The sequence below is a fragment of the Fistularia commersonii genome, chromosome 1, assembly GCF_037954325.1.
Source record: "Fistularia commersonii isolate RoL2024-O1a breed Wild chromosome 1, RoL_Fcom_v1.0, whole genome shotgun sequence".
In the NCBI taxonomy this organism is placed as follows: Eukaryota; Metazoa; Chordata; class Actinopteri; order Syngnathiformes; family Fistulariidae; genus Fistularia; species Fistularia commersonii.
The window spans coordinates 23,942,402-23,969,306 of NC_141284.1; the positions used below are offsets into that span (position 1 = coordinate 23,942,402).

At 40.9% G+C, this 26,905-nt stretch overlaps 1 protein-coding gene across 4 annotated transcripts in view; it reads right to left on the bottom strand.

The window, feature by feature from the left end:
- Positions 1-5,581, bottom strand: part of LOC147237901 (single-stranded DNA-binding protein 2) — a 45,811-nt gene extending 40,230 nt beyond the window's left edge. For all 4 annotated transcript variants that reach the window (XM_086155846.1, XM_086155838.1, XM_086155854.1 and 1 more), the window contains exon 1: positions 5,225-5,581. In XM_086155846.1, the coding sequence (XP_086011972.1) occupies positions 5,225-5,280 (56 nt within the window). In that variant the 5' untranslated portion in view covers positions 5,281-5,581. The remainder of the gene's footprint in view (positions 1-5,224) is intronic.
- Between the last annotated feature and the right edge of the window lie 21,324 nt (positions 5,582-26,905).

A 26,905-nucleotide genomic window follows, 5' to 3' on the forward strand; every position in this document is an offset into this window, starting at 1 on the left:
TTTTTGAATTAGAGGCTAGGGATGGATCAGACCAGCTGATCTTAGACTACATTTGTGTATATTGCAAATTGTCATATCACTTTGTGAAAAAAAACCTAGAGAGCTTGCTGTTGCACTCTGTCAACAGATTATGTTTTGCTCAATTTAATATTATACATGGCAACTTTTTCATTTGAATATGTTTTTTTTTTATCTTATTAGAACTCCAAAAGTACACTCTTTACAAAATCCACTGAGCCAAATGAAGGCAAATTAAAAGTGAATACATGTAAGATGCCTGTTCACATTTATGCCTCAATTTTGCACAAAACTGAAACAACCAATTGTGTAATATTTAGCGTTATATGACTGGTTAAAAATGGCAAGCCTATCTGGCCAGACTACGTACTTTTAGTAGACCTATAAAGCAATTAGACCCTATTTCAAATGTATTGGTAGCTGAGTCACGTTGTTAAAAGCGGCAATGGTAGAGGCTCCTCATCTCAGCGGACTATAAAAGCATGTCAACGTCTTCTTGATTGACAGCAGGCAGGTTATTGTACAAACACTGTAAGTGAACAAACCTTAGCTCCTAGGCATTGGCAGTGTGCGGTTTGAAGAACAATGACCACACCAGCATGTGGCCCACTGCTTCTCAAACTGGGAAATGGAACCCACTGGGGAAGCATGGAGCCCCTGCAGTGGGGCATGAATGAGTAGAAAAAGTATGGACTGAAGCTCAATAAGTTTGGGGTATGAAGGAAGAACAAACAAACCTCAGTTAACTGATACCCCTATGTTAACTTTTCTCTACACCAAAGTTCTAATTGGATGTTTTTTAAACTAATACTTTCCTCTATCATTGTTCAGTGGGGTCTGCAAACTGATGTATGCGCTGTACTTTCCCTAAAAATAATATCAGTTAGCTCATTCAACAAAACCACAGTGTAGGACACGATGTGAGATAATTTCCTATGAAGAATTAGAAGACCTATCATGAACATTACGAATTAGGGGCTGGTCATAATTTATGACTCCCAGGTTACTCCATGAAATATGAAAAAATAACTACCGTCCTTACTTGAAAGAAGTAAAAAATAAATAAATAAATAAATATATGTATAGTTTTACAGGTACTTTGTAATATTGGGGACCTCCCAGCACAGGGTGGAGAGAGTAGAAGTGTCTCAATTAAACAAATCACAGTAACTTTTCCATCTGCCCAACCTACAAGTGACACTTTAGTGCGAATCGCTAACAATAAGAGAGCACCTATTGGGCTGCTCCTGTCAGTTCTTCCATCAGTAAAATAGACTACATCAGTCTGAAAGCTTCTTGTCACAGTGACACAGAGCGGTGTCAACTTGACCCAATTTCTTGGACGCTACATAACCTAATTAGAGACAGAGGACCCTGCCAACAGCGACCATCAAGACAGCAGACTGTTTACATCAACACATCGTGTTGCCGTGATGTGAACATTGCTATGAAGGAATAGAGCACTGCATATGACTCAAAATGTGAGGAACATTAAACGTAAAACTGGAACGATTATATTTCTCCTATGTTTTCGTGATCATGTAAGTCTTGATTGATGAAGCACGCAATCCTGGCACCATTGTAGCAATGCACTCGGTTCAGTAAACGATACAAAACTTTTGGTTTGAATGTGAAGAAAGTTCATCGTCTCCCTCTTAACATTCGAAATGGTATAAATAACAATCCATTCAACAATTAACAGTTTGTACAAGCTATTATATCATTATTATTATTATAAAATCATTTTAGTAAAAATATTCAACAGAATTTTTATTTTTTTTGCTTTTATTGAACACCCATAAGCCTGGGGGATAACACCACGTCAGTGTAGAAATGCTGAGAAGCTTATAACCCCCCCCCCAAAGTTCTGAGGGTACAGCTGTAATCAACTTGACATTTATTTTTTTTTTAAGGTGGTGCATACACCTTTGTGAATATGGACTCTTGGTCATGGTCTGTGTTGTTATTATTATTAATTATTGATTTATTTTTTTTAACTTATTTAATCCCTCATAGGGAAATTCGTTCTCTGCAATTAAATGTCCATCAGCACCAGGGGAGCAGTTAGGGATTCAGTGTCTTGCTAAAAAACACTTTGACACACTAGGAAGAGCCGGGAATCAAACCAGGAATGTTCAGTCCTACAGACATTTGCTCTATCTCCTGCACCACGCCTCCCTTTCCTCTGCCGCTCACTGTCGCTGATCAAATAAACCAACATATTCTGGCTTAGCATGACCATCTCAGATCACACATCCCATTAGTTCTGTATGAAAAAATTCAGGTCTACTGGTACAAAGATAATGATGCCATTAAATTAATGAAAAACTGGACAATCCAACAACACATACAAAAACAAACACACACACACAAAAGCAAATTTCTATAGTAGAGACTTTTGGCAAGTAAAACAAAAAGGCATTCAGAGAGCAGAAACGTATGCTGCTGTAGACAAAATCTCATTTCTGCTGGACTTGAAGAGGCCAAAGACTGCCACTCTGCCAACACACACACACACACACACACACACACACACACACAATTGACCACACGGCCAAGGGAATCTGACCACTTTTTGTGGCTTCAAGCAATTTGTAGGTCACAAAGCTCTCTGTGACCACTGGTGTAGAGTGTAAGTCACTGCCACTTGCAGGTCAGGCCTTCCATTGGGCCACACACGAACACACACCTTAGCACTTAAATATTTACAGATCACACTTAAATACCTACAGGTTTCATTGAAACTGATATTAACAGTTTAGAGAAAGCCACCGGAGGCTTTAGGAGACAAAGACCACTTCAGAACAGTGATGCTGTTTGAGCCTGCCTGTTTGCCTCCTTGCCTTCAAACGCAGAGTTCCCGTTGTAGGGAACAGTTAAGGACTTAGTCTGATGTCTGTGGATAGGAGGATCACACTGCAGATCCAAGCAACCCCCCCCAGAGTCGTTCAATAAAATTTTCATGTGTGGTGTGTGTATGTATGTTTTTGTGTGGGTTTGCAAAAGGGACTGCGTGTGTGTTTGTGTGTGTCTGTGCACCTGGCCTACTGCATTATTAAAGTTCAGAAGCCAGCTCATGGGGGGGGGGGGGGGGGGGGGTGAGGAGAAGATGATGATGATGAATGGGAAAGAGGGGAGCAAGAAAAAATTAGCAGTTTGTGGGGGTGGGGGACCTCTAGTTTATGCTGTGTGGGGGGTCGGAGAAGTCCAGACTTTTGGGAAAGGGAATAAGAGCCAATGTTTCTAGCTTCAAAGGTCCTGTGGTTGAATCAAAGTTTTTCCCCAACTCCAAATCCCTCCCTTGTGGTATCAACTGTACACACCTGCCCATCCTCATGCTGTAAAGAAAGAAAATTCTCTCAATATCATGCCATCTGACATGACCTCCTGACCTTCGCCGCTGCCGTTCCCTCTATCACCTCAGAGCTGGAACATCACGCATGCATACACTTAACTCCCATAAAAGTAAGATATCTCCCAGACGTCCATGACCGGCGCACCTAACATCCTGCATGAAGCTCCTGACAAAACCCCCTGTTTAAACATGGATGAGTCTGCCCACCATATCTCCCTCTCTCAACTCTGACGCAAAGCTGAGAGCAGCTGCTTCAGTCTGTCTCAATAATTCAACACTGACGTGTGGGGATGAAGGGCAGCAGAGGATGGGAAGCCAGAGATGAAAAGAGGAGACATTAGACGAGCGGTAGGCGAAGAAAAAGGACGGAGACTCGGGGGTCTGAAATTGGAGGTTCAAAACTTGAGGCGCTGAGTGAGACGCCCGCCTCAACTTCGCACCCCGAGCCGGAGCGATCCCGTCCCGTTACAGGCGGCCAGCCCCCGCTGTGCACGAAAAAATAAGAAATGGCCCGTCCTGCAGAAACACTGGACTGGAGCTGCACGCCAACCCGTGTGTATTCGCTTTAAAAAACATTAAAACACACCGCCGGGTTCTCGACGGAGCAAAGTTTTTGCGAGACACGCTGATGTCTGCTAGCGTTAACTTGCAGGTAAATGAGTTTACCTCCCGATAAGTGTACGCACGCAGACTTTTTCCTTTTTTTCATTGATGTGTGCACGATCGAGGAAGGTGTTTCCCCATCACCTCCAACATTCGTTGCGTCTACCGAACGGCGGGTCTCCGGAACGCAACAACAGCCGTCCAGACGGAAGGCGTGCAGACAAAGAGATCGGAGGCTACAGATGCCCGAAGCTAACGCCACCCCAAGTTTAGGAGAAACCAGCCGCTCAACTACCCCAACACCACCACCACCACCACCCTCCTCCTCCCCTCGCCCTGGACGATGCAGGACTCGATCCATGGCTGTTAAACACGGGTTTCTTCCCGGGGCTCCTTCAGCCCGCAAACCCACTCCAGGAGGAGGGGGGAATCTAAGCGGGCCACCAAGTTGTGAGGTCCCCCTCAAGACGGGGACGTCGGCGGCGGCAACGACGACTCACACACTCACTTCCCCAGACACGATGTTAGCTTGTTCACCGTTATGTTTTACATGATAACCCGGGATATTTGGAAACAAAGCCCCCCAGCTCCTCCTCCTCTTCCTCAAACAGCTGTATTCTATTTTTACCTGCCGCTTCGGCGGGGCGACACAAAAGCCAGGCTAGCTACAATGCACGGCGTCACTGCCCGAGTGCATTGTTCCATCTAGCCGGGGCGAGATGAAACTTGACCGGGATGCCCCCTCCAGGCTCTCCGCCATTTCCACGCTTTATTGCCGGTACAATACAAACAAATAAATAAATAAAAACACGTGCGGCGACATTCGCGCCGGGGAGAGGCGCAACTTTACGGAGCCTTGTCAGGAGAGAGAGAGAGAGAACACGAGAAAGGAGTTTAAGAACCGGCGGCTAACTGCTCCGGCTAACTTCCCAGCCATGCATGTGTAGTTTGGAGGGAGCCGAGCGAAGTGGCGAGCACCGCGGGATTCTAACTACCGCAAGACTTTTTGTCTCCCCCCTCCTTCTCTCCCGCACTCTTGCTGTTCGGGACAAGAGCCGGGAGAGCTAAGGGCGGCACACACACGCATAAATACATACATACATACATACATATATACATATACACACACACGCGTGTGTGTGTGTTCTCTTGCCCGAAGTCCCCGGCGCTCCACATCTGTTAGCAACTTTAGCCAGCTAGCAGACTCCCGGGCTGGGTGTCTTGTGACAGAAGCAATCATTTACTTACTTTTCTCTCGCTTGGCTATCGGATGGGACCACAGCTCCTTTGCCCTTGCCGTACATCTTGGGAAGCTGTTCTGATACTTTAGTTTATCCCACTCGACACCTGTCAAAGAAAGCTACCAGGAAAACCTACTATCTCCATAGCTACCCAGTTAGTGTTGTCTCTCCCTCCCTCCCTCTCTCTCTCTCTCTTGCGCTCTCTTTGCTCCGGTTTCCTTTTTTTCTACATCCCCAACATTGCCCACAAATCAGGCAGGGTTTCAGCCGGGGGGGAACTTGAAACCGTCCGCTGGTGGAGCTTTTTTTTTTCTTTTTTTTTTTTTTCAATCGCTGTTCCTGGATTCGGCTCATCCCCCCCCTGTTGTGACATGGTGGGGGCTTGTTAAAGCCACAGTGTCTCGTTTTTTTTTTTTTTTTGTTTTTTTTTTTTTTTTTCCCTCAAGTTCAAGTTGTCTTCTGGAGAACCTTCAAGTTCCGGCCTCTGCCGCTTGATTTTCACCTTTTGCGAGAGGGCACGTCGACGTTACCCGGAAATAGCCTTTTTGTTTTTTTTGTTTGTTTTAAAAAAAAATCCTCCCGTTTTGAATGGTGCATCCCGGTGCATAATGTGTCTTCGGCCCCCGAGTGGCCCCGTGGATCGCCCGAGTATCTCTTCAGCGGTGCGGGCAACGTTTACCTCAGCACTTAATCCACGTAAAGAGAAGGTGCCCCATATTAATTTCCCCCACTGACCCTACATAGTGCACACAGGGCCGCTGATTGTAGTCATTAAATTACCTGATTATGCAACTGGAAGTCCGGAGCCATAGTGCCCTCATTGTGCTTCAAGCTGCACTCGGCCACCGGTTCCCAAACTGGGGTCCAGGTCCCACCGAGGGCTCAGACAGACCTGCACAAGCGCAATTGCCTTTGCTTGCTTGTGATAGTATGAGTTTTCACACATTTCACTACTTATCTGGCTGCACCGCCGATGGCAAAGTAAGAATTCTATCATGCAGTGTACGCGTTTCTAGACTGCACGTATGACAACAAACACTTTGAATCTTGAATTTCATTTACCGGTCAAATGATTATATGCACATGAAGCCTGGCATTACATATCTTTCATTACCCTTCTATGCACCCCAAACTTTGCATATAACTGTTATGCAGATGATAGAGACAATATTACATATTAGTTATTTAAAGAATAACTGGAATAACTGACTGGAAACCAGCTGGACATTTACCATGTGGCTGTAAGGGCTGCAGGGTTTTGGAATTCAGGTAACCAAAATTCAATACCGCAAGGTCCCAGTGTGATTCCGATGTGAAAAGCAGTCACTGATAATGTGTTATTTTTTTCTATGTTGTATTTTACTAAGTTCTGTTACAGCAGTCAGATGTCATCCTGAAGTATCCAGCTGAGGCTACTATGATCAAAATGCTGCTCACATGTTAAAGAAGCAAAATCAACTTTTGGTACTGGGATTATTTTCTTCCGATATAGTAACATCAGGTGTAGATGGGTCAATCCGCAGTTTAAACAACCGGAAAAACATAAATTTTTATTTATTTACTGGACTGATGGGGTCACAACGGAAAATGCAACCGCTTCATTCATTTATTTAATAATTTCTTTATGCCATTAGAACTGGTTGGGTAAATCTTAGGTAAATTCAGTTTACAAATGCTGGGTTTAGACGTTTTGACTCACTGACGTACTTTCACAATCAGCAAGCCTACTTTAACTGTAACTACGTGTGCTGCAAGTATGGACTATTCAGGTATGGCCGTGGCTGCTGTCTCTCTGTAGCCATGAAAAAAAAAAATCTGTGTTATATCCCTTTAAGAGTGTGTGGAGAGCAGTTGCAGAGTGTGTGCGTGTGCAAGTATGCGTGTGTGTGGATGTGTGTAAGGCAGGGGGCAGGCAGTGTGTTCTGTTTTCGTGCTACTAGCTGTGGGAAGGAAACAGCTGACCATGTGTGTGTGTCTGCGCGCACGTGCATGCACTCTCCTGCATACATGCGCCGAGACAAGTGCACAACATTGTCTGTGTGTGTGTGTGTGTGTGTGTGTGTGTGTGTGTGTGTGTGTGTGTGTGTGTCTGAAAGAGAGAAGAGAAAATGCATGTGAATGTGTGTATTTGGACTGGTTTTAGTTTGTGTGTGAATTCAAACCTCCTGTTCAGCAGACGTCAACTAGCAGGATAGAATGAAGGGGGGCCCAATTCGAAGATAATGCAAGAATATGACACGTTTAAGAGGCATGCTGATCAACAGGAGCACACTTTTAATTTCATAAAAAGCAAATCATTTGTCTAATATATAACATATATTGGATGAAGGATAAGTGGCAGAATATGTATATATTTCCTCTACTTTATATATCTCCTTTATATATATATATATATATATATATATATATATATATATATATATATATACAGTACATATCATGTCTCATGTCACCTCCAAGGCTTGTGACCCTCTCTTTCCCCAAATGTGATTGAGGCAAACAAACGTTGCCTGCAAACCTGCAAACAAACAGAAACACATGAACACTCACGCATACACTCACACACACATTCACATACACATTCACATACACATTCCCAGACACAGATACAGACACAGACACAGACACATACACATTCACATTCACATACACATACACATACACATACACATATAAATATCATATTCTAAATATGATTTGGAATTATGTGTGTTAACTTTAACTCCATCACCGTTACTAAAATTGTCCTTTTTTTTGTAAGTAGCCTCAACTGACAGAACTCTTTTGCACTTTGCGGTCTAAGAGAGCTTTACGTTCACATATTTGCACACCTATAACGAGGAACAAACCAGATCATTGAGAGTAAGTTGGGGTTAGGTGTCTTGCCTGAGGACATTTGCACAGCATGCATGCAAGAGTTGAATCACCAACCCTCTGATTGGAGGGACACCCTCTCTACCAGTTCAGCCGTCCCATATACGCCAAACCTGTCTGTAACTTTTCTGCCAAAAATTTCACCATGCTTTACAAACTAAGCAAGTTTTAGAACATGTAGGGGTGGCGTGGCGCAGGAGGTAGAGCAATTTTCTCTGGAACCGAGCATTCCTGGTTAGATTCCCGGCTCCTCCTAGTGTGTCGAGATGTTGTTGAGCAAGACAGTGAATCCCTAACTGCTCCCCTGGCGCTGGTGGACGGCAGCCTACTGCTCATGGTTCATCCATTATGGTTTAATTGCAGAGAACGAATTTCCCCACGGGGATTAATAAAGCATTAATAATTATTTATTTTTGCAGATTTTAATCAGTTCATGTCTGTTTTGTTTTCCTCTAGTATCGCAACAGCTTCCTGATCTTTTCACAGGTGAATTGAAGTGGATTTTAAGGTTACTTCAAAATTATTTATTGGTAAATTTTTTCTAGTTCTTGCAAATTCTTTATTGATTTTTATTTGCTAATTTCTAGGTTTATTTATGGTTTATTTATTTTATGGGATTTATTGCTGATCTTTTACTAGGTGTTTCAGTGAATTTCTTGTAGTTTTTGGTTCAATTACTTTGAATTTTTTTTTTCTGCTTTTTAACATTTAGGTAATTTATTCATTTATTATTTGTTTCATATTGATTAAGTACATACTATCCTTTTTCCATTGTATTTGTATTTCTATTTTATTGTATTGTATTTCCATTGTAGTTTAGTGAACCTGAAACACAGAAAAATATGTTGACACTAAAGTATTAAGTAAAATAAATTAGAGAGAAGAAACATAATTAAACCAGTAAAATAACAAAAAACTGAAATTCTTACTAATTTTTATTTCAGCTGAAAGGAAATATTTCCAGTGATATCATAATTTTTCATTAAAAAAACAAAACTGTCAATCACCCTTTCAAAAAATATTAAGCATCTGCTTTGTGATCACCGTGTGTTTCAATGAATTTTACCGAAATATTGCTTAAACACTTAAACACAGTGCTTGTGTGTGTTTGTTTGTGTGTGTGTGTGTGTGTTTGTGCAAATGTATGCATTGGTCTCCCTCATTTCTCTCCTAATTGTCTATTTTGTGGTGAACTGTTGAAGATCTTTGCGCTGCTGGGTATGAAAAGAGCCTTAGAAATAAAGTATTGTTATTAATACAAAAGTGGATGCAGGGCACGACGGGGTGAGAGAAAATCCTTGAAATTTATCATGTTGTAAGATAACACACACACACACACACACACACACACACACACACACACACACACACACACACCTATGCGCACATATGCATGCACAGACACACACACACACACACACACACAGTCATAAAGAGGGAGAATCATTATTGGTCTTCTTGTTTATTGTTTTCAAAATATTTTGTAAAGATTTCTGTCCACATTAAGCGCACACCTAGAAAACATTAACTCGCTGAAAGTGAATCCACTCTTTCTTCCCCAGCAGGCAAACAGTGCAGCCGCATGTACCCTTACCATTAAAGAGATGATTCAGGATTTTATCACTGTTAAGCAATGATAAGACAAGAAGTCATAAGACAAGAAAATAGATCCCCTTCCACACACTTTTGGCAGACTCTTGCTAGTTTGCTCAAAACAACATTAATTCAGTCTATTCATATCTATGCCACCTAGCCTGCACTCAGGGTGGCAGAGCTGCTGGAGCTAATCCCAGATGTCATTGGGCGAGAGGCGGGGTTCACCCTGGACCGGTGGCCAGTCGACCACAGGGCCAGACATAGAGACATAAAACCATTCACAAATCTGGGCAACTTAGGGTTTCCAATGCAACTCCTGCATGTTTTTTGATTGCAGGAGACCCCGTAATAAACCCATGCAGAGAGGTCCCCCTGTCAGAACACCACCAGGGACCTTCTTGCAGCGAGAGAGGAGCACTCATCTACTGTGTCTCCCAGGACAACAAATAGTGGCTCCTAACATCCTGCTGCACGCATTTCATGACCGGTGTGCTATTTGTTTTGAGGAATAACTGTGAAACTACAAGACATTTTCAGCACTGATGCAAATACATTAGAATCAGAAGCCCTTCTATTTTCACATCTCATTAAAGGGATCGTATAAAAAAAGGGGGGGGAATTTCCCAAACAGTTGACCTGTGAGCTAAACACACATCTTGGAAGGCTCAACTCATTAAAAACAACCTGGAAGGCGGCTAAAGCCTCATTAATGCTCTGGATTTCTGTTTTTGGAATAGAAATATGCATCTGAAAATTCATTTTCAAGTGTCACACTCCTGATCAGGACACAGGAGCACACGACGGAGAGGAAGCGATGGCGTCTATATGGCCCCAGACCGCAAACTCTCTCGGTGTCTCATCACAGCACCAGTATTGATCCAAGACGCCACTGATCCCCGGAACACTAGCCCTTCCTCCTTTGCACAGAATAAACATGAGCAGTTTCACTGTGTACTTTCTCTGTTTCCTCTCCTTTATCAAATGCACATGAGCAGATAAGCCGGTTGGTGTTTCATTCACATGAGTTCTTTCTGTATATTCAACTTTCCAGCCATTCACGTGACGTGATGATTTTACTTTGCACGGGGTGTAGAATAGCCAGTAGTGGGTTAGTAGTACCGTTGCTTGCTGCGTTTAATTATAAATGCGCAATTATCTCGGCTTGTCATTGTTTCAATTTGTGTCCCTTATAATAAAATGGAGAGAAGCTGAAGTCAAATAAACTGATAGATGTAATAATAAAGGTCAGTAACAACTTCAAACAAACCTCCCATCACATCGGATGGTGCGAATCTCATTTGCAGCTGCTTTTCAGAAGCGTTAGTTCGGTGCCTTCCCAGTTGTTTCGTTGCGCAGTGATTTCCTAAAGCCCCTACATCTGCAACCCCTCCAACACGCTCTGATGCCTACGGTGTCCTGAACTCTGCAGTAACACAAACAAGCCTGCAGACGCTGGGAAAACCGCTTTTGGTTGGCTAGGAATAGGAGTGAATGATGGTTGGGGCTGAAATTTATATGTCAGCACTGACCTCCAAACTACACATACATATATACTCTGTACAGTTTCCATGTATGTATAAAAGCAGTGATCCAGTTGTGTTTTTGGCATAATAAGGAATTTTGAAAATAACAAACAGAAACCTGACGCGGGATCTAAAACACGAGTTTGGTCGATAAAAATGTCCTATTAGGTCAGTGTCATGTAAGCTCTCACTATGGTGGTGATTTTCAGGGTCATTTTCTTTTCTTTTCGATATAATTATTCCCATTACAGGTGATTTTAACTGTAAACAAACAAATAAATAAATAAATAAATAAATAAATAAATAAATAAATAAATAAATAAATAAATAAATAAAAGGGAAAAAAACAGAGTAAAAAGCAATGAATGGTCAAAAAAAAAAAACCTTGGAGATCATTATTTGTAACTGACAGCGACCGTGGTTGACAAAAATATTTAAAAATCAGAAGCCATAATCAGATATAACAAGATTCAGTATATATTGAATGTTCTTATATATTGAAATAGTGGTCAGCTCTTTCTCCTCAAATCCCCTCAAGTCTAACTCAGTTTGTCTTTTGTTTTCACTTCATCACTCACTCACTCACTCCTTCCTTCCTCTTCCACATCATCATCCTCTCTTCTGACCCACTTTTCTGCCATCTCAACACTTTCTCCCTCTATTTTTTGACGTGCGCCCACATTGCTCATCTCCCTCTCTCCTCCCCCTTCCCCTTCTTCCACTTTTCATTTCTCCCTTTAAGCTTCTCTGCTATTCATCCTCTCCTCTGTGTCTTTCACTTCTTCCCGCTCCTCCGTCACACTCCCTACTTTATTTCTCCCTCTCCCTGCACCTTTCTCAACTACCTCGTTCCTCCTCCACCCGCATCTGCATCTCCCCGCTCTTCCTCGGGCTCGGTGAACGTTCCCCATCCCGTCTCCTCTCCACCTCCATCCATTCCCGGCAATCTTGCTCTCCTCTCTCAACCTCTACCTTCTCCATTTTCTTCACACCCTTACATCCTCATCCCTTGGCTTCATACACCTCCTCCCCTCCCACCTGCACCACCCCTACCTTTCTCCCTCCACATGAGTCATTTTGTGCCACCACCCACCCACCTACCCACCCCACTCGCTGTGCCACAGAGCCACTCAGGACAGACATTCATCAGCAGGCTGAGATGATAGATGCTGCTCACCAGCTCCAGCAGCAAGTTGGCCTGGGATGATGCCTGATGCATACAGATGTCACCTGGCTGCCTGAAACACAACAGAAAGCCCACTCAACTTCGCACTCACACACACACTCGCACATACACACACACACGTATAGGGACAAGCATTCCCTAAACCGCCCCCAGCAGTTCCAAAAGTGGTTGATTTTCCAGATATGTCACAAAAATAACACAACTTGCAGAAGGGTTGCACATTTGCAAGATGTTACCTCTTCAGATTTGATCTAACTTTTAGAATGATTTATTAGGTTACTTTCTTGGTTATTTGTGCTACTATGCTCATGTTCCTTTTTTTTCCACAAACAGATTTACAGATGCAAAGGGGTAAATCAGTAAGAAACGACCTAACACTGAGGCAGAAGTCATCGTCTTATAAACATGAAAATTTGAAGAATTATTTTACCAGTCGATCACAGGGCCACGTATGGGTAATTTTAGAATCCTCAATGAACCCACAGCATGTTCACAGGAAGTCAGGCATGATTTAAAAAAAAAACTGACCTAAAATTGTCTGATATGATGAACAAAATACATAAACCTGCAGCAAATTGCCTAAAAAGAGCTCAGATATGAAACTGTTTTTCCAAAGAATTAATCAAAAATCAGTAGGAATGTACAACCAGTTGGTGAAAAATGAGTCTGAAAATAAGCCAAAATCTGGAGCAAGAAGTTTACTTGAGATATACATGGAATTACAACGGCGTTTGCAAAACATGACTCATTTGTCATGAGTTACCACCTAGTTATAAGAAGCAACTGTAAAAAAATATCAACAAATTGGACGGACGGACGGACGGACGGACGGACGGACGGACAGACAGACAGACAGACAGACAGACAGACAGACAGACAGACAGACAGACAGACAGACAGACAGATAGATAGACAGATAGATAGATAGATAGATAGATAGACAGATAGACAGATAGATAGATAGATAGATAGATAGATAGATAGATAGATAGATAGATAGATAGATATGGCATCAGCATCACAACATACAGTAAAAAAAGGTAAAGTACAAGGACCATTCTATACAGAGACTATGACATATCTATATATTCATATGTATGTAACATAAATGGGAGTCACTTCAAGAAACACTGTAGATATTATAAAAAAATATAGAATCAAAATTATAATTTAGCTTTTCACACAATATAGGATGAAATAATTTATCAATGAACTGTTTGATGACGGTTTGCTTCATGATCTCAACCTTTATTTTGAAGGGGCAGGACCCGAGTAGAAGGAAAGCGACGGGTTACTGTTATCCTGAAGCTGATGTTTATGCGCCAATTTTGGGTCCTATTTATATTACCAAGTGTTTATACTGAGTGTGAATTATTGATTCATCAAGTTGTGTGTGGCTCAATTGCGACCAAATGTTTCATTCTCGTTTGATGAAGTTCTAGTTCACGCCGGAAATTCAATCCATTCTTTATTTGTTCTATTAAGTTTTACAAAGCAGGAAAGCAGCGGTTAGATCGAGGCCGGCGCTGCTTTGGTGTGTGTTTGCGCAGTCTGGCAACAGTGTGAGCGCGACCAGAAATCGTTCATTTAGTGTGACAGCCAGAATCTCTGGTTAGACTCAGACAGCTGTGTCAAGACCTTTGTCCTCTGACAGCGGCACAAGGACCCTGTTTTTCCCAAAATGCAGTACACAGCGGTCCTTCGATGTGCTAGATGGGGATATCTTGAACAAATATCATCCTCAAGTCTATCTCTCTAGTTGTACAACTTTGTGAAAAAAATACCACATCAGGAGTAATTTGCACTAATGTAGTAAAAACTGTGACACAATTCAAAGCCTAACAAAGTAGATTTGCTGCCAAAACAGATTAACACCTGAGCGCCCAATAACTAATCAAAATATTGCTTTCAGTGAATGCTGCGCGTCAACTGCTGCCTTTTAGTGTGGTGAACCTGCTTGGTTTGAGCTCAGAACTGATATCGATGTTTGTTGAGTGTTGTTGTGCTGACCTGCAGCAGGAGGTGGAGACAGAATTTTAAAGGTGTTCCGTCGGAGCGAACTACACGGAATCTCGCTGCTTTTCCGGTCCACGTTGAGGGCATCCACTCGCTGGACGGTGGTTGTTTCCACAAATGAAGTTCTTTGATGAGATGAGATGAGAACAACTTTATATATCCCGAAGGAAATTGTTGTGCCAGAGTTTCAAGCAAAAAACATAACAGTAATAGATAATAGCAGGAAGGAGGGAGAATAAGAAATACAATAAAATATATGATATTTGTGTTGACACGGGAGCAAAATCTCAGTTCTATGTGATGTTGTTGACATAAAATCACAATGATGGTTAACCAAATAATAAAAAGGCGATGAGTTCAGCAGTCAAAATAGTTAATTTCCTCAAAGCATTCCTTTGGCTTGCAGGACAACAACAGACCATCATCACTTGTTGACTCCACTGTCTCATGAACATTTTTATGGAATACCTGCCATATATGCATTATCTTGTCAGATTTAATGTGAAATTTAACATCATGATAAAGCTGTGCACAGTTTGCCCTGTTTTAAAGCGTTGGCTCTGAAAGGGAATATGTTAAAGACCATTCTTTAACCACACACACACACAAACACACGCCGAATGTGTGTTGCCAAAGGGAGTTTGGGGAATGGAAGAATGCATTACAAGTATACTTACTTGTCAGAAGGAAGTAAATGCACGTGTAATGGTCTTGGAATGGATGTGTGCTGAAGATTGGTAGGTATGTAAAATCCAGGGGAGTTGGGTTAATTGGGTCTGAAAAAGAGGTGGGAGACTCTTCTATGACAAGCTTATTTACATAGTAAAGCTGTAATTACCCTAACGAAGCCCCTATCGTATCGGGGAGAGTGCACGCACACACACTTACGCGCACGCACATGCACGCACACAACCCCAAAACAAGTTAGAGCTCAATCATGCCAGACCTGTATTTTTCATCACTCCAGATTCCGCTTAGAATCGTCCCATTCACACGTTCGTTTCTAATTGAATGGCGTTGTTTGCCAATCAGTCGGCTTGTTGGAATGTTTCCATTAGAGCTCATTGGCTTCTGAGAGAGTCGTGGGATAATTCCAGTGCTTTCCAATCACCACCTTCCTTCTCATCCCTCTTTGCTCTTTTGTAAAAACTCAATTCTCTTTAGCCAAAAAGAATGGTAACTTCACAAATAAGTAATTGCTTTGTGTCACATGCTTTTATATTTGGAATTATAAATGATTGTTTGCAAGCACGCACTTACATATGATGAACTGATCTTGAATTAAAAAGAAATTCTTGGAAACCCGCTTGATATTAAATGGATCTACAACTTATAATTGATATTTATTTAAAAATCAGATGAAAATTGGGATGAATACCGAGGAGTGGTCCAACAGTGATGAAGAATTACTCCCAATAAGTTCAAAAGAAATAACCAAATAATGTCAAAAGAATTTAAAAAAAAAAAAGTTATATGCTGCTAAGAATTAGGATCAGATTTTCTGAAAAACAACCCAGAAACATTGAGAATATCATTAACAATTCAAACCAGCAGGCTACAAAATTATCCTTGAATTATGAACAAAATTGTCCAAAATTCCAAATCAGGGAGAAGAACTTTTTGATTTCACAACATGTTTGTTAAAAATAATTTTTGTGCAACATGAAAGTGCCTGAAATTACCCCAGTAGTGGCTACTTCTGTTGTGTTTGGGCTCACAGAGGTTTAATCTTAATCCTGACACATGTTTACAGATTCAATAATTATTCTCTTGTCAACAGCTACTTGCTTAACTTACTTGCTTGCCATGTTTTCCCTCTGCTCTGTTCTAATGTTTTCTTTGCGTTTTTGAAAAACCTTATGGTCTTGATTGTGTGTGTGTGTGGGGGGGGGGCATGAAATTAAAGAGGAAAAAACATTGGAATCAGATGGATCAGCATATTTCAGTTATATGGCTGCTCCATCGCCACAGGTGTGTGAGTGTGTGTGAGAATGGGTGAATGTTATATAGTGTAAGGCACTTTGAAACAGTAAGGTGTAAAAGCACTCTATGAGTTCAGACCATTTACTTTCGTAGTATGTCTGCCCTTTGAGTGCTTGCGAAATGTGTCTAAACACCAATATGATACTTATACTTTCATACTCGCAGCGGGCTTTTCTTACTCCAGGGTCAACTTGTGGGTCCATGAGATGTATAAAAAAGTTCATTCTAAGACCAAAGAAAAATGAATTATGAAGAGCGATTATTCAAAATAAAAAATAACAACCCTTTCTGAGAGGTTTAAGTGGCCAGTATTCATGTGAGAGAGGCACTCTTGTGTCCCAACTTGTTCACAGAATTATTCCGTCAAAAGTAGTCAATGGAGTAGTGATGTCAAGGTCTTAATTTATTTATTGTATATATGTATATATATTTTAAATATATATACATATATATGTTTTTTATGTATATTTATATTTTTTAATATATTTTTCATATATATATATATATATATATATATATTTCATTTGTTGTTATTTTTGTGGGGAATCATATTACCACTGAGTTTTTCAATGTTATTATGAAGCGCTTTAGGCTGAACTATAAAATTACACATTATTATACTGCAATTAGAGTGCCTGCACAGAGGCAGATATTACATAACTATGGAACATTATTTAAAACCCTTTGAAGCCTTTTATGATTTCGTGGTATGTAGTATAAATAAATGAATTTGAGACACTTTAGGAACTCTTTCCATGGCTCGGTGCTGTTGGATATGAATGAGAGTTTCCCTTTATTTGAATGGAACAAAGCCCACGGTGCTGATGTGGGTTTGTTGCTTGGTCAACCTTTACAACAAAAGCCAAGATAATATTTATGAAAATTAATGTCCTATAAAGATATGCTTTTTTTTCTCTCCCCCATTTCATTTTTATAACCTTTTAATGTGTAATCTGACGGCATAATTGGCCACAAACTTTCTTTGACCTCCATCCATGTGTTTGAATTTAACCAAACAGGACACAAATACAGTAGCAGCCATTGAACCGTTCTCTGAACTTAGGTTCAGGGTACCTCTGCAGCTGGAACCCCCAGGTTCAACATTTCTGCGACTGAATCATGTGGTTGTCACAAAACCCAGCGGATGGGGTGGCGGGGTGGCGGGGGGGGGGGGGGGGGGGGATCTCATCTTGGTGAGTCAGAGTATCGCTTTATTTCCACAGGCCACAAACCAATAAATGGTGAAACGATCCGCTGTTATATTTACATCATACATGCACAGTTTCCTGTGGTTTCAATGCAGAAATGAGAAAACTATGGATCGCTGGATATTTAGGACCTTCTTTTCCTGGTATTTGGGGGCGGAGCATCTCAGCGTGTTGCAATGGGAAATATTTGCAGATCCCGGTACATTTGGACTCTGTGTGGAGAATGAGAACTGCAAACTACAAGACGGGATGGATTCACACGATGGCTGCTGTCAGAAGCAAACTTCAATGTTAAATTTGCATGTAGGAGAGGCAGGTTCATGAACTGAGAGGATCATCTTTGTCACAACTGCATAGAAAACAAACATGGCCAAAATGTATATTCTTTCGTTCTATGTATAGTGCTATACTGCTTTCCATGCGTGCAGGGTCACTGGGGGGTGCTGGAGCCCATCTCAGCTGGGCAGGTTTCACCCTAGAAAGATCACCAGTCGATCACAGGGCCACATAATGCATAGAGACATGCAAGCATTCACTCAGCTGGGGAATTTAGGCTCTCTAATTAACCTACTCCATGACTTAGGATTGTAGGAGGAAACCGGAGAACGCAGAGGAACCCCACGCAGACACGGGAACAACATGTAGACTCCACACAGAAAGGCCTTGCGTTAGAGTCACACCAAGAACCATCTTGTTGTGAAGCGGATGCGCTCACCACTGCGCAACTATGCTGCCGACACTATATTTACATAAAGCCACTTGATGGTGATTTTCGAGCACGACGCCCAATTCATAGACAAGAATCAGACACGTGTCCATCCAGATGCCTAGTTTCCATGACTACAGATTGGAGGTGGAGCTGAATGCAGGTTAAACAATTTTCCATTTCAGTCAAAAGCCAAATGTCAGGGGGTTGGGGTGGGGGGGTGCTGACCAGTGGACGAGGGTTAATACACCCCCCCATACACACACACACACATTCACACAAATCATCTCTAAAGCCCACACCTCTGCATTCAAAAATGGACCGCAACATCAAATATTCATCCGCAGAAGCTTGTGGCGGTGTCGAAGCATTTTGTGGTGGGTTTGTCCTTTACAGTGATGTAAACTCAGAGAAGCAGCACCTACCCGGGCAGCGCCCAGCGCACCCATCACCTCCCTCAGTCTCTGCCCTTCCCTCTTTCCACACTTCCTAGTCCAACAGGAATTTAATCTTTCAAGCCATCTTTGTTTTTCCTTTCCCCTATTTTCACTGCTTCTGCTTCTTGGAAGACCACAGACTGCCTCTGTATGCTGATGCCCCCCCCCCTTCTCTGAGCCTGTCTCTCTCTTTCTGTATCTCTATTTGTCTGTCTCTCTCTCTCTCCCCCCCTCTGTCTCGCTTCCTCTGCACCCCCTCCTCGTCATTTGTTCTCCTCTCCACTTCTCACCCCTCCTGTTCACCGTACACACACATTCTTTTCCATTTTTTCCTCCATCATGACTCCCTCATCCGTCTGTCTGTCCGTCTGTCTGTTGTGAAGCTGCGCTGTACGTGCCACAGATTCAGATGGCAGTCAAATGGTTGAGGGAGACAAACATGGAGACACATGCATGCAATTACATGCTCACACACACACACACACACACACACACACACACAAATACATATGCAGACCGGGAACTGCACACACAGACACACACATACTCATAAGCATGCCAATACACATGTCTTTGCAAAAGACCCACACACCTGCACACTCTTTTACACCACAGTGTCATAGATTCGAGTATTTCACTCATCTCTCTCCTTTAGTTTAGTCGCCGGCAGCACAAAGCCATCAGAAAACCTAATGCCGGAAATATTCATGAGAATGGAGACTTTTCTGGGAGATTAGAGATGAAGACAGTGGGTGTTGTGAAATAGGGTGGGCTGTGGTGCAGGGAAGAGAGAACAGTATGGAAAGTCCTGTCTTCAGCTCTCTTTTTGTGTACTGTAAGAAGGCTATATGATGCTGTTGGTGTGTTGACTGTTCTTGTGTTTGTTAGGGGAGGGAAGGAGGGGAGGACAGCGGAGAGGATAGGGAGTAACTGAGAGGAAAGAGGTCAGCCTGGGCTTATGAAACTTTTTTTTCTACCCCAGCCCACATCTGACTGGGAAGGACTGTGGTCTTACAAGAAGCAAACACACTGACAGGAACATGCCTTTACAGACTGACACGTAAACACACACATGAGCACACACACACACACACACGCACACACACACACAGAGTAGCACAGCACAGCAGCATATTAACAGTCTTACACCTACAGCTATGGGAGCGTTTTGAAACTCATCTCAGTTTGAATCAGGGAAGCTGAGGAAATACTTCCAACTTGTAAAACCTGAGGTTTTCAAACTTTTTAGGTCAGCCCCCTATTCCTGCCAAGAGAAGGTGTAATGGACTTTCGAATTTTAGATATTTTTTTTGTAAATTCTTGCTTGCTGTCATTTTTTAGTAGGTCAGAAAAAAAAAAAATCAGGTCTGGAAAGTACTCGCTCATTATCTTCTCTAACATTCATTTGTTAATTTTTGGTAGATGTAGTAGATTTATATTACTTTTGGTATTGATAATACCACCAAAAGAATAGGAAATACCCAACAAGGTATAGAATTCCATTCTGATTTCTGCACATGTTTTTCTTAAATGTTAATTGTTATTATTCATTCATTATCTATACCTCTTATACTGTATTCAGGGCTGTGCTGGATTCTATTCTAGCTGTCAATGGGCAAGAGGCAGGATTCCCCCTGGACTGGTTGCCAGTCGATTGCAGAGCCACATGTAGAGACAGAACCATAGGTTGAGGCGCTAACCGCCACTCCACCGTGCTGCTTCATAACCAGTATTTCTCTGAAAACTTATGTTTTCGTCCCTGTGATTGACTGGCAACCAGTCCGGGCTGTACCCCGCCTCTCGCCCGGTGACAGCTGGGATAGGCTTCAGCATCCCCGTGACCCTGAACGCAGGATAAGCGGGCAGACCTTGGATGGATGGATGTTTTCGTACCTTTCTTGGGTCATTTCTAAAGTATATTTCCAGGGTCATTGAGAGCTCTTATTCCTTGTGACATTTTATAGCAGTTTTTTGGCAAATCATTAGCATTTTCCTCCTTGCCACTCCTTGGCAAGTGACACATATTCTGTACATTGCTTTTGTGTTATCATTAGATTAGATTAGATTAGAATAGATTAGATTGATGCCACTCTCATGACAGCTGAACATGAAGATAATCGTCAGGGAACAGCAGCTAGCCTGGCTCATTCCAAATATAAAAACTCCAATGAACTGCTAAACTCATTAGTTAAGAGGGTGTATCTTGTTTGTCTAATCTGTACACACACTCACACACGCACAGGCAGACTAACAGCGGTGTGAGAAGGAATTAGAAGTAACTACTCCTTGTAGTTGAGTGGTAAAAACCACAGCCACGTTGCCAGGCAACCGGTGGAGATACAACACAGATGTGTTGGGGTGGTTAAACTGCTAGTCTTTGGAGGTTGACAGTAATCTTTGTAACTTGAACATTACTATCAGTATGTACTTGGTAAATTAGAGTGTACACATTTCTCACACACGGTTCAAAATGGTAGAACTGCAGTGAGTTTGCTTCAAATTGGTCAATGAAAAATATGATTTATTTGATTGAAAAAGGTTTATATTTCTTTCAGAATTGAGTTGAGGTTTGAATAAATTATAAAAGCCGTTCAAACGAGAAAACGGCATTTCCGCATGCAGTAACAGATTTTTTTTTAAAAATAATTATTACTTTTTTATTTGTTTCTTTATTTAAATTTTTTGGGAAGTGTCCCTTTGGTGTCAGTCATAGTTTCATATATTGTTGTTTTACAGTACAACAAAATTACAAGTTCACTTTGTGTTCTAAAATATTTAAGAGGCTTCAAAATGGCAATTCAACTATATAGAATAGAATAGAATAGAATAGAATAGAATAGAATAGAATAGAATAGAATAGAATAGAATAGAATAGTCTTGGGTACAGAGATGCAATTCGTGGGCATCAAGTTATCCACTGATGATATTTCTCAATGGTGAAATGTACATTACGGTATTGCGTGGTCATGTTGAGTCCCACTCGATTTTCCGGCCCAGTTCTCTGAATCAACAACCCCAGAGTTTTATCTGGTGGAAGGCAAAGAGCTGACATGTTGAAACTGAGTTCAGGAACAAAGACATGATTATTTAGAAAAATATTTGACATTCCAAATTTTTCCCTCCATCATGAATATGACGCCTATAATTTATTCACCCATTGGTTTATTCATTATCTATACTGCTTATCCTGCACTCAGGGTTGTGTGAGAACTGGAGCCTATACAAACTGTCATTGAGTGAGAGGCAAGGCCACATATACACACATGCAACATTTCACCCTCTCATTCACACTTCATATAGAGACACCATTATTCACCCCTTCATTCACATCATATGGAAACATTCAACCATTCACACGTCATTTAGAGGCGCAACCATTCACACTCACCCCCTTGGTCACACAACATATAGAGCGCCAGTCCCCAACTCAAAGGTTGGGGACAATAAGAGGAATGTCAGAGTAAGCTACACATCTTATACTATGCACGTTTAATAACTACTAATGGATTATCAAACCAACAGTGACTCACCGTGATGCAGAATCAGTGGGAACCCTGAGCTTTTTTCCGTGCAACTAGTTGGTCTCATCCAGGGATGATGGTAAACGGTGACACTTGGAGTGTGTTCCTTATGCCAAGTTTACTTCGAAATCTTGTTTGGGCCCTCAATAAGTGCTTTTGCTATTCATTTTCATTTTTTTTTTTTTTTTTAATTTAAAAAAAAAAAAAAAAAAAAAAAAAGAATCCAAGGGCCCGTCTTTCGATGCAGGGGGGCTTTGCCTTGATGTGGCAAGGTAGTTTTGAGGGTTTCGTGGCTTCATGAGCTAGCTATCTGTGTCACCTGTTGCGATCAACCCGTGGTTCAAATGCAACTCTAGGTATTTTCTTTTATAAGCAGCTTTCTTTTTGCCGGCACTCCGAGACCCTTTTGGTGTCTCATCGTCGGCTCTTTCTCCCTTTTCAAATAAGCTCTCCAGTGCAGGCCATTTTAAGCTTGCCGACTTACTTGCCCTAAAACCCTTGGACTGACCCAAGTGCAGAAGTGAGGCGCAGGTGAAAGTGGCATTTTTTTTTATAATTTTTTCAATACCTGGTTGACTAATGAAAATAAAATATATATAATTTGAAAAAAAAAAAAGAATTCTTTCTCTAGAGCCCGGTACTCGACATGGGGGCATCCAACCATTCACTCCCCAATTCATACACCTGGGGAACCCGCCGCTTGTTTTAGGATTGCGGGAGAAATCCAGAGGAAACCCACAAACGCAGGGAGACTCCACACAAAGAGGCCCTCTGTTGGAATCCAACCAGGGACCTTCTTGCTGTGAGGCAAAACCACTGCGCCACTGAGCCAGCTGTATACTTATTGTTGTTTCTTATTTCTTTTTTCACTCAAATTAGTGTTCTCTCCATTTTTTCCTGGCTCAAGTCCGCCATTCGCACCTCGGCCCACCTGATTTTGTCAAAATCCCCTTGTAGCGCCGAATAAAACTAAGCAGCGCATTAAAAGCCTTGTACTTTCCTGACTTCTAACATTCAGTTGATTCAAAACCTAAGCTCATAAAATACACAGCTAAAATCCAGAGTTTTTGGAGTTCCCTGAGTGTTTTCTCTGAACTAATGATGTAACTTTTCTCCATGATTCAGTAAAATGTGGTAGATTTCAGAGAAACTTTCAGTTGTCCACAGTACATTACCTCATATTATTATAATTGGGATATGTTTGATAACTGTATCTAAAGCAGTACATTCTAAAAATCACTGAATGGTAATGGGAGGATACGTAGAGTTTGCACAGTAATCTCCCGTTGTCTTCATAAATTCATTTGTATGGCAATCCTCGAGTTTTTTGATCCAGCGCCATCACGACCTGAGACTATTATAACGGTTTTTGATGAAATTCTTTGTTGAGTCGCAAACATATTTTTTTTGGGTGACAATGAGACAGAGTGAAGTTGCTGCTGTTAACAGATGTCCGTACAAAGTTTAAAGAGCAGAAGAGCCTCGGTGTTAATAAAATATTTAGATGAAGGTAAAGCTTAATTCACTGACACCTTTGCAAGGCGAGCTGAGATTTCTTCAATGGACAATCTTCATTTTTTTGTCCCTTAACACAGCATGCAAGTTCTACATGATAACAACTGCAAAGTTGTTTTATTTTGTTTAATTTCTGTATTTTAACTACAGGACTGTCTCAGAAAATTAGAACATTGTGATAAAGTTCTTTATCTTCTGTAATGCAATTACAAAAACAAAAATGTCATACATTCTGCATTTATTATAAATCAACTGAAATATTGCAAGCCTTTAATTATTTTGATATTTCTGATTATGACTTACATCTTAAGAAAACTCAAAAATCCTATCTCAAAATATTAGAATATCATGAAAAAAGTTATTTTTGTTTTTTTAATTTCATTACAGAAGATAAAGAAATTTATCACAATATTCTAATTTTCTGAGACAGTCCTGTAGTTAAAATACAGAAATTAAACAAAATAAAACAACTTTGCAGTATCTTAGTGGTGCCCAGCTGCATCTGAATTTATATTACATTACCTTTCTGCAATGCTTGATACACATGAGAGAGTTTTTGGTGTTTTTCTCCAGTTTTACTCCCTTTTCCTGCTATATAATCTGAGCACTGCGTGTAGTAGGAATCGGTAAGAAGAGCTTTCATGGTAAAATTCTACAATGCTGATGTAGAATCATACCTTTTTGACCTTTTTTTTTTTTTAAAACACTCGATTTACGACATCACAAAAAAAACATACATTTGGTTTGAATTCTGCCATTTTGCCAACTTACTTCTCTTTTTTTCTTCTTTTATGAGAAGAATTCACAACATAAAGATGTTCAGAGTTTTTTTCTTTTTACATCCGACCTGAGAGCTCGGCGACAGAAACACGTGTTGACTCGGACGTCAAATTGGATCCAGAGCGTGTGTTGTCTCCACGACGTTTGAAAAGTTACAGGACCTTTTTTTCATCTTTTTTTTTCTTGTTTGTTTTAATCAGAAACACACACTTGAGAGTGTGGTGGCATAATTGACTGCACAGACAGTCTACAGATGTTACTTTTTTGCACTGTTAGTGTAATTTTAGATGTTTTTTCGTTCACCTTCTGAAATTTAAAACGCAACGCTGTTTTATGTTTTGCAAGCCTGCGTGCATTTCAGTCAAACAAAGACATTTCATAAATCCATGAAAAAAAAAAAATCAAAAACAACAACAACGCCCATGTAGCTAAGGAAAAGAAAACCAATGAACGATGACATTTGAGAACACACAACGTTATTTCGGCAAACTACTAACTCACTGTTTGTATGACACTAGAGAGCGACCACTTAGACCACATATTCATTGTGGAGGTATAAGTAGTAGTTATGTGCTACGGTAATTCTTAATGTATCGCTAGTTGCTTATTCTCCTGGATAAAAGTTTGAGTGTTTTAGTCATTACAAACATGCACTAAATAAAGCCTTATTCGACGTTAGTTTTTTTCTCAATTAAATAAGCTCTTTCAACGCTTTTCCGAGCATGAGCTCGGAGGATGGATCATAATGTGGAATTGTTCTTAAGGCAGCGTAACTGTGTTAGCAGCACATGAAAAAGGCCAATTGAGAAAAGCACACCAACTTCATAATGAATATTCATTCATTCATTATCTATACCGCTTATCCTGCAGACTGGGTTGTGTGTGTGTCGGGGGGGGGGCTATCACAGCTGTCATTGGGTGAGAAGGGGTTCGCCCTAGACCTGTCAGGAGTCAATCACAGGGCCACATATAGAGACCTACAAGCATTCACACATGTGGGCAATTTAGGGTCTCCAATGAACCTCCTGCATGTTTTCAGACTGTGGGAGGAAACCAGGGAACCTGGAGGAAACCCACGCAGACATGGGGGGAACATGCAAACACCACGCAGAAAGGCCCCCCTATGGGAATCGAACCAAGAACCTTATTGCTGCGAGGCTTAAGCACGAACCAACGTGCCACACCCTTAATAAATATACAACATATTCATTTACCATCGTCAAACAACAACTGGAAGTTTCTTGAGGAAATACTCTTGGCAAATACATTTACTAGTTATAGAATTTGGCCATGCGGGATGTGATTACTACTACTACTGCTAAGGAATTGTGGATTTTTCTGCACTATTAAAACGTGTTTCCATTACATTGTAATTAACATTTTTTTCTACAACTGTGATAATAATCAAAGGAGAATTAATGGTTTTCCAACAGTTAAAAGAGAAAGGGGCTAATTATAAGCTTCATCAAAGAACAGTGTATTGGACTGAATTGAATATCTAATGCCTTCACGGAATTAACAAGTAGAAACAGTTGCTCTTTTAATTTTATCATAAAGGATCCTTTAACCTCACATTACTTTTTTTATGACTACTGTATCTGAAAAAAAAAAACTGCTCAATCAGTTGCCTGAAAGATGAGCGCCGTCAAATAATAACTTTATCTTTGATGAAAGGCCGACTGTGAGTAAAGACGTTAGGAGAGAAGTAAATGTCGGCCATTTACAAGACACAACAAATCACTGAGCTTAAAGTCCTCATCATACTTGATGATGACGATTCAACAAGATCAATACTGACAAATCATTTACTGGTGCCAAGTAATATAATGATGTGTGCAGAGATAGTCTGGGACAAAAAAAAAAATGACCAATCGTGCCAGAAGTCATTTAGCCAAGAAGCAGTCACAAGATAATTTTCAAAAATCAAATACGAGCAAAAGGGGATTAGAAGGCGCGTAGCTTATACACACTACCAAAGACAAATGAACTCAGGGTTTGTTAGAACCCCTTTACAAAAATGTAGTTAAAAAGTGACATCATTATTATTATATTATTATAATTAGTAGTAGTAGTAGTAATAGCCTTTGCAAACTGAAATGCTCACGAACCGAATACATTTTTCCCACTGAACTCAACATATATCCCATATCCCCAAAACATACTGCACTCTTCTGAAACTTTTATGGGTTTATTTGTGGTGGAAAAAACCGAGAGGAATTAAAGACAACCTTAATTATTACTGTGTTTCTGGTGTTCTCTCTCCTCTTGCCAGCACTTGTACTCGGCGTTTCCCTTCCCTAAATCAGCATGCAAAAATAAGGTCTTCTTGCAAATGAGACCCTC